This window comes from Dermacentor variabilis, chromosome 9 (genome assembly GCF_050947875.1).
Source record: "Dermacentor variabilis isolate Ectoservices chromosome 9, ASM5094787v1, whole genome shotgun sequence".
Classification (NCBI taxonomy): Eukaryota; Metazoa; Arthropoda; class Arachnida; order Ixodida; family Ixodidae; genus Dermacentor; species Dermacentor variabilis.
This window is the reverse complement of record NC_134576.1, coordinates 63,648,609-63,661,828: the sequence shown is the minus strand read 5'-3', so window position 1 is coordinate 63,661,828 and position 13,220 is coordinate 63,648,609. Positions and strand designations below refer to the sequence as shown.

Here is a 13,220-nt window from a genome sequence, read left to right as displayed (position 1 = left end):
GGTGTTCGTTCAGTTTAATGGTTGCGCTATCGTCAACAAATGTATGAAGTTATGGAGTGCGTAGGCTGTGTGCTCTCATACATCGTGCTCAAAACGTTACACGCATTATTGTTGTGCTACTGGGTGTGCGTAGCCTTGTGAATCCATGCTTTTATTAGGCGCTGCAAATCTATTTTACGAGAACAAGCTGTTCATTACCAAGGGTGAATGAATTTGACTGTTATGAGTAGGCTTTCTATCCTTCGCTGCCTCGGCAGAATGAAGTAGTGCACGAGTTTTTTTTACTAATATTGACTTGAAAACTGCGCAAAGGGAGAAGGTGCTCATTGATGCAAACCATTACTATGTGCAATTTTCAAGCTTGCATACGCTTTCTTTACAGATGAAGTACAGGTTCACGGTTATGGTTGCGCTTGAGAGCCAGCGGCACAAGTTTGTCATAAAGGCGTAGGACCAGTTTTCCTGCATGCAGAGATGCCAGTGCCATGACGAAATGACGAGAATAGTTCAGATGATCAACCAATCATCGTCGCTCCTAGCACAGCACTGAAAGCAGTACCGACAAAATTTTTCGATCTTTGTTTTTCTGCCGCAATAAGTAGCTAATGACCCAATAATCACCGCACGAAACAGCATTAAAAAGAAAAATGTGGGGCTCTACGCGCCAAAACCACTTTCTGATTATGAGGCACGCCGTAGTGGAGGACTCCGGAAATTTCCACCACCTGGGGTTCTTTAACGTGCCCCTAAATCTAAGTACACGGGTGTCTTCGCATTTCGCCCCATCGAAATGCGGCCGCCGTGGCCGGGATTCGATCCCGCGACCGCACGAAACTGCATTGACTTCATAGCGCGAAAGGCAATTATTTGGAGTCTTGTTTGTAGCGACCAGTCCAAGTTTCGGTTTCAGAGAGCAATGAGATGGGCCAAAGAGGGATGTAAACACAGCTGGACACGTTATCGCCCAAAACTGGGATGTGCACCCGGCAACGCGCTTGTCGACGCGCGAGCTTCGTGTTGCTAATTCGTCTGCTACTCCTGCACGTGTTTTACGATGTCCTCACCATCATCGCCGTCCTTGTTTTCGTCGTCCAGTGGCGACTATTTCCTGCTTGCGACAGTCACCGCCGAACTAGGCGTGGCCAACCCCATTTGAATGGATCCACTACAAAGCAACGACACGGAAAGTGCGGCTAGCGAAAGCTGTCAATATGCGTACGCAGCGGTACAAATAGTACGAGGAATTCGTCGAGGGCGCTTCGGGAATGAAGCATATTCCGGAGCAGGACACAAGGCGAGGCAAAAGTCGGGACAGCATCAGGCTTCGGGGTACGTACTCTTGGTGGAAGATCATCGGACTGCTCTAAGCTCGGCCGGTTTCGTTTACACAAGCACGCTCGAAAGTAAACGAGCAAATCTGGCTGCTCTGCAGTGGGTCCCATTCTAAGCGTGCAGCGGCGCGCACGAACTCGGACCCCTTATGCAAATTGATTTTAAATATGTTCCAAGCTATATTCACCGTTTATATTTTGCAGACGATGTGTGTGTGCGCACATAATTCGATCTCACACGTTAACGCGACTTCGAAATGTTGTGTCAGTACTCCTTTAATAAGCAAGCCGTTAAAAATCCATGTGCTATCCCCCAACAACAATTTTAATGTCTCACTTTCAGTAATTCTATGGGCGAAGCCCGTGCACCCAGGAACGAACGTCCAAACAGCGAGGGCGAGCAACGAGGGAAAGCGCGAGATGCGAGGAGATCAGGAGAAGGAGAGGCCGGGCGAGAAGGAATGTCGCTACCTTTAGTCATATTTGCACTAGACTGTACATAGGCGCACTTGCTGACATACGTCACCCCTCCCCCTCCCTCCGTCTTTGAGCGCGGCACCTACGAGAAGGGCAAACCGGGTTTAGTCGGAAATTTAAGCTCTTTCCGCGGCACGTAGTGAGGTAATTCTGAGCAGACATATTGCATGCACTGAGCTTGTCAGCTTAAAATGAACATACTTTGGCCTTTTACGAAATAGTGATCACATTTCCGACATTCAGACGGCGGTTGAAGACTTCACCAGGAGGGTAGATTGCGTGCATCTGGGGTTTTCTTCAATTAATCTACACGCCTCTCCTGGTATGTCCCAATTCCCACAAACTATAAGCCCGCTGTTTCAATCTACTCCGACGACGCCGTGAAAAGAAAACGCTTCCCAGCTGTTTGCACACTGCATTCCAATGCCATAAAACACTTCATGCACGTGGATATTCAAGGATATCACCGGCCAACCACAACATGCGTGCAATCATCACTCGAGGGAAGCGTAGTGCAAGAGAACATACATCTTTATAAAAGTATAGCACTAGCAGCTTACAAGACAGCATCCTATTCGCACTTTCCAGCGACTATAGGGGGCGCGGAGAACGTTTCAATATGGCGGGGATAGAGGTGATGGAGCCGACACGAAAGCGTGCGCGTCTACAGGTGCAGGCGGCTCACGGGCCTCTAGTATCTCTAAGCGCGATCCTTGATCTTGCAAAGGAAACGCAGAGATGTGTTGTAGAAGGAGAGGCTGCGTTTAACGCTGGCCATATAATATGCTGCGGTATACGAGCGACGACAAGCGCGGCTGTCGAGGTCGAGTCACTATGCCTGCAGACAAGCGCCGTGAGAGGCCCCCCGCATACTATAAAAGTTCAAGTCTGCAATGAAACCGGCGCCGTAAAGGTCAGTATTTCACCTTACGTTTTTTTTAAAGATATACGTGATGTACGAGAATTGACACCAAGCAGTTAATTGGTGGCGCTCGGATGTAAACAAAGCGCAGTACCCCTCATGCCGCTGCATAATATAAACGTTGTGTGCATTGATGACGTTATGTGCATTCATGGCTCCCTGCAATGGCTTATTTGTGGAATGCTTGTTAAAAATGCCAGGTAACACGGAAACATTTCAGTAGTGCCGATTTAGAAGCTATGAGCGAGACAATGAGGTGTGCCAGCGCGCCCCGTTTCCAGCATGATTAGCGTTTTCGCGTGCTGTACGGCGATTTCGCCAAAGTGCAACGCGTTAAATGCAATTATTTTTTTACTTACTTCTCGGGCTTAAACGCGCAATTTCGTCGTTCTAGTGTCATAAAAGCACCAATGTGTTGTTTTCGGCTTCCAGAATTCAATGTGCATGTGGGAGCCTACGCATTTGCCCTGTAAATAATTAGCGCGGTTTTAAGGTCGTTTGCGTGCTTAACATTGGTTTGATTGTTTTCAGGGAGAATGCACGTGCAAGGCCGGTCTCTCTGGTCAATGCAAACATTTGTTTGCCACTTTGATATATTTGAACAGGTAAAACTTTATACATCATGTGTTTATTTATTTTCATTAGTTGGCTTGCCTGTAATGTGCATCAAGTGACAGTGAATATGTTTACCTTATGTCGAACTAAGAGCCACATTGTAAAAGGCGAACATAGAAGTCAGTGGCAATGATGCCTTTTCAATGCCATCTGGGGCTTGTTGTTGCACTAGGAACAGAGTTTCAAGAACATGCACACAGCAATCAATTGAGTATGTGTTGCTTCAGTCACTTCAGGTGGGCACAGGCTGTATTAATAACCACAGAATGCCCAGAAATGTTTTAAACGTTCTGGGCTTTTTTATTTGTTTACTGTAGGATTTTGATTCTGAATCTGCTGTAAAATATTGTTGATGTAACTTACTAACACGGAAACAAAGGATGAAACAAAATGGAACCAATGTACACAAGCGCTAACTCAAAACTGAAATGGTTCCCGTCTGTCTCATTTTTTTTTCCGCACTACCAAGTTGCATCATAGAATTCCAACTAGCCCCATCGCGACACTGTTAGGAAACATTTTCTTGAATCATATGAAAGATGCAGAAAAAAGCCAATACACAGAGTATTTCAGCAAGGTATGTTTATTTTGATGTACAGGACAAGTGCCACTTCCCTGGATGCATTGTCATGCACGGATGTGCAACAACAGTGGGGACGTGCCAGTGCCGCCAGCATCTACAAACCAAGGCCAATTAGTTTGTTTTGCCACGTCGAGCAGCTTCAACCAATAAGTGTCCCTGAAGATGTTCAAGCCCTGATTAGGAAAGAACTTATCGATGCAGTACCAAATTCTGCACTGGCAAAACACAAAACTCGTGCAAGAAAGTCAATCCCTTTCACTAGCAATTTGAACATAGTCCGCGCCATCGACACAATTTTCACACAAGGTTGCTACTTGAGAGAGCACACAAAATTTTCATTTTTTGAATCGGTGCTAGATGGTGAAAAAACAGTACTGAAAAGGTTTACTCTTGAACATCTCAATGAAAATGAAAAGAGTTTCTATCTTCAAAATGTGTGCCTCTCCTATGCCAAAGCTAGGGAAATATGCCGCGAGACAACTGATCAGTCATCCACTCTGTGGCACAGCGAAAGAAAAAAAAGAATTACTGGAAGCATCTGCAGAGAACTCTACACGTTTGAAGAAAGAGGTACACGCAGTTGGGAAGCAAAGCTGGACAGGCTGTACTGCAGGGAGCCTTTCAAGGGAAATGAAGCCACAATGTATGGAAAAGACAACGAGCCTCTTGCACTTGAAGAGTACGAGAAGACTCATAACGAAAGCGTGAGCAAGCTGGGACTCGTCGTCATTCCAGATGTTCCTTGGCTTGGCTACAGCCCGGATGGAATAAGTGAGCAGAGGGGAACGAACATCTTGCTGGAAGTGAAGTGTCCTGTTCTAGGCAAGCACTCTAGCATACAAGACCTTGTAAATGCTAAGAAGCTGGCATTTATTGTGTGTGATGGAGAAAATTATGCATTGAGACGTGCTCACAAGTATTATTCCCAGGTTCAACTGGGCATGCTCCTCCTTAACATGAATCTGTGTCATTTTATAGTATATTCGAAAGTTGAGAGCCTTGTCATTCATGTGCCGAGAGACACCGAGCATATTCAGGCACTTGTAGACAGGCTGCAGTATGTCTACTTCAAAAGGGTACTACCTAAGCTTGTGCAGATTAGCAAGGCTTGAAAGTATGTTGGTGTTCATAGGTTTTTTTCGTTGTTGATCACTTCCATTCAGTGGGAGGGGGGATACTTAGAAGAAAAGCTATTCAGTACTTTGTAATATTTACGAATTGCAATATATTAAAAAATTAAATTATGGGGTTTTACGTGTCAAAACCACTTTCTGATTACGAGGCACGCCGTAGTGGAGGACTCCGGAAATTTCAACCACCTGGGGTTCTTTAACGTGCACGAAAATCTAAGTACACGGGTGCTTTCGCATTTCGCTTCCATCGAAATGCGGCCGCCGTGAATTGCAATATATGTAGCAGCAATTAAGCAATTGTTAATTATATTTACTGTTCAATGTCTGCTAAGGAAAGTATAGCAAATTGTGAGAACTGAAATGGCAAGAGTTTTTGAAGCATCGAAGAAGCAAAATGAGGAGTTCAAGTTTGGTTCTAGGTTTTGCAGCATATGCATAAATGGCCAGCTGCAAATTTTGCTTGTATTCTGTCATTTAGTGCTTTTGGATGTCTAGTCATGGAGTTTCATTTTTTACTCTACAACCTGTGATGTTTTCTCTGCAAATGACACCTTTACAAGTGTCTACAGTGCACATGTTGCAAAAAAGAGAAGAAAGCTGTTGATCCTTTTTTTAAGCAACTATTTATTTTGCATTCTTCGAAAAGCTAGTCACACAGCAGCTCATAATTCCTGAAGAGCTTGTTTGCAGTCACTCTAAAGTACTTGAGCGAATACAAGTAGTTTTTTACTTGAAAATTAGTGCTTCTGTGTTTATAACTGGTCCTTTGTACCTGATATACTTGGCTGCTTTTTTTTTTTACTTGTCAGTACACGTATCACACCTATAAACATACCACAATAAACATTCCTCCTGTAAATGTGTGTCTGCGTTTTGCTATGTGATATTCAATATTTACTATTTGTTAGAAAATGTTGATATTCGCCCTCCTCTCAACTTTCATATGTCTCTTAACTGAATGTGTACACATCACTTCCATTTGTATAGGTTGTCTGCAAATAAATGTATGCCACATGCGAGGCTCTCGCATGCTCGTATATTTGCCACCTGCTCTCGGTTCACATTCTTCACGTCTTTGTGGTTGCAATGCCCACAAGTTCACAGCTGTACTTAGTCACACATTGCAATGTACACGACAAAGTGATGAAAAAATAAAAAAAAAATAACCATCACGCCTATTTGACCCAACAGCGCATACTATAGACAGTATGTATAATTGAACAGCTGATGATGTCGCACAAATTAAGTGGAAAATACACCAAAAGAGATTGTTCTGTTAAAGTAACATTAACATTCGCCAGTTTGTGTTCCGTTAACCATAGCAATATGTGTCTGATCAACACTGATAGGTTAGTGAGGGCTAGGATTCACCTCAATTTGAACAGGGAAAGATTAAAATTGGTCAAGAAGAAACAAGCCAATCTAGATGCAGTAAGGGTAAAAGCAGACCAATTCAGGCTGGTAGTTGCAAACAAATATGCAGCCTTAGAACAGAGATGAAGATGACATAGAGCTAATGAATGAAACCGTTACGAGGATGGCTTCAGAGGCAGCAATTGAAGTGGGAGGCAAGGCACCAAGGCAACCAGTAGGCAAGCTCTCCCAAGTAACAAAGGACCTAATAAAGAAGCGACAAAGAATGAAAGTGTCCAACTCAAGAGATAAGATAGAATTTGCGAAACTGTCAAAACTGATCAACAAGGCGAAAATAATTGATTCGAAATTATAACGCGATAAAGACTGAAAAAAGCCGTAAAAGATGGACGCAGCATGAAATCGGTGAAGGAAGCTTGGCGTAGGTCAAACCAAGATGTATGCACTAAAAGATAAGCAGGGTAATGGCACCAGCAATCTCGAAGTTATAGTAAAAGCAGCAAAAGAATACAAATGGGTTGGAGCACATGCCAGATCCTGGCTGGAAGCTTACCATTATCATTAAAAAGAAAGGTATACAATCAGCGCATTCTACCGGTGCTAACATATGGGCAGAAACGTGAAGACTGACAAAGAAGCTTGCGAACAAGTTGAGGAACGCGCAAAGAGCGATGGAACGAAGAATGTTAGGCATATAGTTAAGAGACAGGAAGATAGTGGTGTGGATCAGAGAGCAAACAAAGATACCGAATATACTTATTGACATTATTAGAAAAATTTGAGCTGGGCACATCATGTAATGCGTAGGTTAGAAAACCGGTAGACCATTAGGGTTGCAGAATGGGTGCGAAGAGAAAGGAAGCTCAGTCGAGTACGGGAGAAGTATAGCTGGGGTGATGAAATTAAGAAATTCGCAGGCACTAGTTGAAATCGGCTGGCACAGGACAGGGATAATTGAAAAGTCGCAGGGATAGACCTTCGTCCTGCAGTGGACATAAAATAGGATTGCAATGATGAGGATGAATTGTGTCAGCTTTGCAAGCGTGCTTACTGAAATTTATCATCAGCCAGTATTGGTGCGCACAAGTTAGTTAGCCCACACGCAACTGTGAACAGCTCATTGATATAAGGCAGCATTTCCCAGGACAGAGTTGAGTTGAAGAGCTTAAATATTTTAACTCGTTGTATTGCTCGTTCTACATGAACCCGTGCCCTAGCAATATCAGCTGTCCTAAGGGCATCATTGCGGTCAAACTGGCAGTCCTTTTTAGCAAAAGGTGGCCGAATTACGCCAATTGCACGGGCAGTGCACAAGTCATCAATGAAAAAACCCCTATCGACCATAATGTCATCTGTGAATGACTCGAACTTCTCCAGTATTGCACACTCAGCTGTAATGGCTTTGTCTGAGGCTCGTCCACCAAATGCTTCACTGATGAATGTTATTGTGCCAGCTGGACTTACACATATGAGAAATTTTACAGTGTAAGTCGACTTGTATTGTGAATATGTCAGTAGCTGACATTTCACACAGCGAGATCTTTCAACTGGGATTTCTGTGCAATCTACAACACCTCGCACTCTCGGATACTGTTTAAAGTGCGAAGGCATATTGTTTAAAATTTCCTCCTTTGAAGGCCACTCAATGGCAGCTTTCAGCACTGCAGCAGCAAGAGGCAGTGTGTGCACAAAATATCTGTGTATGGACGAAATGCTGCATTGAAAAAGTACACTGAGACAGGAAAATGACATAGCCTGTTTCAGAACTATGAACACCAAAATAACTCTGTCCCTCACAGAAGCTTCCATCCTATTTGCCGCCTCATACTTCTCTACGAGTGAAACAATCTTGTTTAGAAGTGCATGAGAAGGTACGCCAGTCAAAGTGTTTAGGTGAGCATCAGAAAGAAGCACGTCCGAAATCCTAAATTTTTGTGTGAAGTCCAGTGAGTTCACTTGAACGGATTTGTTTAGCTCAGGTGTGTGGCCCAGCTCTTGAAGTTCAACAAGTGCCCTTGCAGCGTCTCGTTCTGTAACGCAAGAAAAAATTTAGAGCGAAATTGGTACAGTTTTAAGCAAAAAGTTACCTGCTGTTGTTCGTGAGCAAGAGCTTGAAAGGGGGGGAAGCCAATCCTGCACAGGTGGGTCTGCAATACAATGATGGTGAACTAAATCCTTCATAAAACCATGTGAAGTGTCCTACAACACGGTGTATTCAGTCCTACGGCAAAATAAAACAAGATGCATTGCACTGGCTTGCCTTTGCTCTAAAATTCAAGAGCAGAGAGAGAAAGTATCAGATGCGAAAGGCGGGGAGGTTGGCAGGGAGGTTACCTGGAAGGTAAACATCCACTTTGCTAACCTGGTGCACAGGTGAAAGGGTAAGGGGGGTGCCGAAATATTACAAAGAAAAGCACAAAAAGTGAGAAAGATCATAGAAAAAAACACATTCACACACACAGAACACTATTGCATCAGAGTCACTCCAGTAGGTTACTTGCCTAAGGTGACATTAGAAAAGCCTTAGTCTCTTAATAGTAGAACGTGTATTTATCTAGGTGCCCAAAATCTTTCGGCGATACCACTCTCGATATATTGCCCTTTGCAGTTGCACAACCGGACTCGCCTTGTTTGGTGAAACGGCAAACTTAAACATGCGGTAACGCCTATGCATCATCAAAACTTGGGTGCGAAGGTCGGAAAAAAAATTCTCACCATTGTATTCACTTTCTTCCAAATTATCAGGAAGCTCGCATGCGCAATCTTCATTAATGACGACTTCAGATACGTCGTCCTGTTGGCCCTCGTTTCCTGCAACATTGTTAGGTCAATAGAAGAGATGCTTTAAGACCAAGCAAAACAAATACAAGATCACAAACGCTTGCGCAGTACCTCCGATCGGTACACAACTTTCACTACAGCCAAAAAAAGTAGCGAACGCCTTGCACATTGACCGCCTGTTTGATTTTCACACAGAACGACTAAGAACAGATGCAGAATACGTTCGCTAGTGTGAAATGCTCACTACGCAGCGTCAGGCACCGTCGAGGAATATTTACCGAAACAGCGCGAGTGCAGGCAGAACATTTAATAAACGGTGACACTTGCGTACTTAAACTTACCTTGAGAATCTGTGGGGGGCTTTCTTCGGGGAACCCTAGGCCTCACACTTGCTTCGTGGGAGCGCATAGGGATCTTTTGCGAAGGCACGGCGTTTCTTTTCAGCCGCTTTCGTAAGGGCTTCAACCCGTCTTTAAGGCAAAATTTCACAATCAGCTCACCACAAGAATAAAATGAAATCATTGAGAGCATCGCAACAGTCAATTACTCACCAAGGTGGCCCCAAAAGAAGTCGTCTTTGTTAAAATGATCGCTACATACGACCATTTCTTCGCTCACTTGCTTCCCGATGCGGAGCTTGATCGCCCACAACTTCCTCCGTTTTTTATCTTTTGGAAAGTGGTGCAGGCTCACTTTTCCGGAAATTGCACGATTTGTGCATTGCGGCACACTGCACATGCGGTTGCTCTTCGCTCGTCGACTGTTTTCTTCCATAACGAAGAGCACAAGTACGCCAACGCAGCTGCAGAAACCGCGTGAGCGAGAAATCCATCACCCCCTCCCGGCTTCCGAAAAGATCCGCGCGGCGGCGCTAGCGTTTCTGGAAAGCGCGAATAGAAGAGGTCCAGCAATCGTGCCTGGAGGCGCCGCTTCGTCGCGTCGTCTGTTCTGGCGGACTCTGCATCAGAGCGTGCAAGGACACAGAATGCTGCTGCTCGCTGTTCACCGGGACGTCGACCCTTCAGCGGAGGTTGCACGTCTCGCAGTTGAAGCGGCACTCGTCGTAGTGACCTTCCAGACGGCTCAGCTCGGACCTGAAGGGGCAGCCGAGCCGCGCGTGGACGCAGTACACCTGCAGCTGCCGCAGGTACTCCAGGCTGTTGTTGTGCAGCTCGAGGTCGCGATCGCGGAAAGGGAGCCCGTCGTGAGGGCACACGCCGCCGCGGGGTAAACCGCTGAACGCGTCGTTCCTGGTCCTCAGGAGCTCAGCAAACAAATCCGCGCATCGGCACAAGCCGCACATTGCGTGGCCGCAGGGAAGCTCCAGGACCTTGGCAGGAACCCTGCCGCAGCGGGCGCAGACCATAGAAATCGGTAGCGGCTCCACGAACGTGATGTCCCGCCTGTCTACCAAGGGACTGTCGAAACCGGCGAGGGTGTAGGTAGTCGGGCGGCTTTCCTGGGAAGCCTGGAAACGGAGCCCCGCAAGCCGAGCAGCGTTTCTTTCGTCATTTAAGTGCATCGAAAGATTAGCGAAGGCGCCGCACACCCCCGACTCCGAAGTCGTCTGATCTTCCTCACTTGCGGTGACGACGCCTTCGCGGGGGCTGCCGAAGTTCGAGTTGGCCATGGCGAGGTCAAAGGACGACCGACTAGCGCACGAGTGTCACAGACTCCTTTCCGCCGACCTGCCGCTGGTTTTCTCCGTGATAGGCGATGGTGGCAGCGTCGTCCCGTGCAGCTCGCGTGGTCGCTGCCTATTGCTCTGGTTATCGCAGCGATTCTGGCTTGCAAGGACAGTTCGTGTCGGAAAGGAGAAACGGGTGGCGGAAATTCTTAAAAGCTAGATAAGGCACGGCCACAAATAAGGGGAACGAAGTCGGGAGAGGGCCGAGGGGGAAAACGACCGTCAAAACGCGGTCGCTGAAAGGAGGCGATTGGATTCCCGGTATTGCCACAGGGTTGGCTTGGCTGGCGAAAGCTAGGATCAAGGCAGAATACGATGCAGGTGTGGCGGGAAACATGGTGCAGAAACTGCAGCGCTTCCCTTACTACTAACGTGCGAGGCCAGAGAGGACGCAGGTGGAACTGTAGAGAAGAGAACAATAGGAGAAGAAGGGGAGGGAGGAAAAGGGGCACTTCCCATATAAGAGGTGGGGTGCTAACGTGAGAAGGCAAGGACACCCTACTACTATAAGATAGCGGCTGGGGGAAAACAGGATACGCTTAAGCTCAAGGTACGGTGCAGTTCGTTGCTGCTATTTCTGAAAAGTAAACGCCGTGCAAATATGTCTGGCGGACAAATTACGCAGGGCGTTCAAAAACAGAGCTGCATTGCTTAAAGCGCACCGCAAGGACCAGGAGACCAACGGAAGCAGTCGACCGCTCAACACTTCTGCGCCCGTCGCGTTAGCTTTGCGGCTATGGCATCCCTTATAAAAATGAACGTTAACATTCTTTAGAACTCCTACCAACTTTCTATTAACTTTATTGACAGTCTATTAACATTTACATTCTAGTAACATTTGTTCATACACAGTCAAAAGACTTCCTTCTTACTTTTGCATAAAGAATATTTTCAATACACCGTTAACAGACTTTCTTCTTACTTTTGTATAAAGAATGTTTTAAATACACCGTTAAAAGACCTCCTTCTTACTTTTGTATAAAGAATATTTTCAATACACTGTTAACAGACTTTCTTCTTACTTTTGTATAAAGAATGTTTTAAATACACTATTAATAGACTTCCTTCTTACTTTTTTATTTTTTTTATTTTATTTCACAATAACCCTAAAGGCCCTCTAGGGAGGGTATTACATAGGGTAAATGTTACATAGGAGAGGTGAACAGTGCGTAATGTAAATACAATGGAAAAACAAAACTGGGAAAAGATTAATTACAGTGCATCAACGTACAAACACAAACAAATAATGATAGTTATCGGTACAGGAACTCTAAATGGTTCGTATAACTTTTGTATAAAGAATATATATAATACACTGTTAACAGACTTTCTTCTTACTTTTGTATAAAGAATGTTTTAAATACACTGTTAATAGACTTCGTTCTTACTTTTGTATAAAGAATATATATAATACACCGTAAAAGACTTCCTTCTTACTTTTGCACATAGAATATTTTAAGGTCCCCATCAACATGTATTTTTCTAACTTTTATCTCTATAACCACTTCAGTACTGCGTCAGAAGGCTCGTTACTTTTGTGTAAAGAATGTTGTACTATACATCATCGAACTATATTTTTTTGTTTGAAGGACATGTATCCTCAGTACGTCCACAGCTCGTACTGTTTGCCAAAAAATATTTAGGATAGGAAGTAACTTGAGAGTTTTTGATAAATTTTTCTAACACACATTAATGCCGATATATGACATGCTCAGGAGTCAAGCTCTTTGTTTTAAATCATAGTCCCAATCCAAGTCGGTAGCCAATTGTTGACGGAGTGCTCCTAAAATGTTTAAAGAAATATGTTCGTAAATTATTAGAACTAATCTTTTAGAGGATCTACTGGACTACGTGAGCGTGCGGTGACGTCAGCACACTCCGAGAAAATTTGCTTGCGCTACACCACCTGACCGGTGTGATAGCGGACTACTGTGCAGGCCGCACACCAGTTGCAGAGCTTTATCCCGACCTTGGGGCTGGTTAATTAAAGGCCGATTTACGCTTGAGCCGTGACGCGTGCGGTCGTGCAGAAAACTGTGCATTTCGCCCGCTGGTTCACACATTTTGGCATACACTGGGCTCGCACATGCAGTGTAAGCCGAAGTGTGTGTACCGGTCTACGAAATGTGCAAATTTTCACCCGACCACATGCGTGCGGGCAGGCGGGTGGTGTGGTATAAGGCTCGAGCGTAAATTTGCCCTTACCACGCACTGCTATTGCAATGCCACCAATTAGCTTTGCAACGAGATAATTAGGTCAGTGCAATCTGCGATATAAATAGTACGCCCTAAGCTGGAACGTGTAAGCATAGTAGCG

General features: G+C 45.0%; 1 protein-coding gene and 1 long non-coding RNA gene across 5 annotated transcripts; one reads left to right on the top strand and one right to left on the bottom strand.

Annotated features, from left to right (window-relative positions):
- Positions 1-2,385: 2,385 nt before the first annotated feature.
- LOC142592750 (uncharacterized) lies at positions 2,386-6,100 on the top strand. Of its 2 annotated transcripts, XR_012830795.1 has the most exons (3): positions 2,409-2,721; positions 3,262-3,335; positions 3,945-6,100. It is a non-coding gene; the product is annotated as an uncharacterized LOC142592750 (long non-coding RNA). The 2 variants fall into 2 exon arrangements; XR_012830794.1 differs by having other exon boundaries at positions 2,386-2,721; positions 3,262-6,100.
- LOC142592749 (uncharacterized) lies at positions 5,835-10,092 on the bottom strand. 3 transcript variants are annotated; one of them, XM_075704402.1, is made up of 5 exons: positions 9,768-10,092; positions 9,558-9,686; positions 9,151-9,246; positions 8,523-8,582; positions 5,835-8,465 (listed from the first exon to the last, which is right to left on the bottom strand). In XM_075704402.1, exons 3-5 carry the CDS (start codon positions 9,202-9,204, stop codon positions 8,406-8,408), a joined length of 174 nt encoding a protein of 57 aa, XP_075560517.1. In that variant the 5' UTR covers positions 9,205-9,246; positions 9,558-9,686; positions 9,768-10,092; the 3' UTR covers positions 5,835-8,405. The 3 variants fall into 3 exon arrangements, with proteins under 3 accessions (XP_075560517.1, XP_075560516.1, XP_075560515.1); XM_075704401.1 differs by having other exon boundaries at positions 5,835-8,582; XM_075704400.1 differs by lacking the exon at positions 9,768-10,092 and having other exon boundaries at positions 9,558-9,760.
- Positions 10,093-13,220: the final 3,128 nt, after the last annotated feature.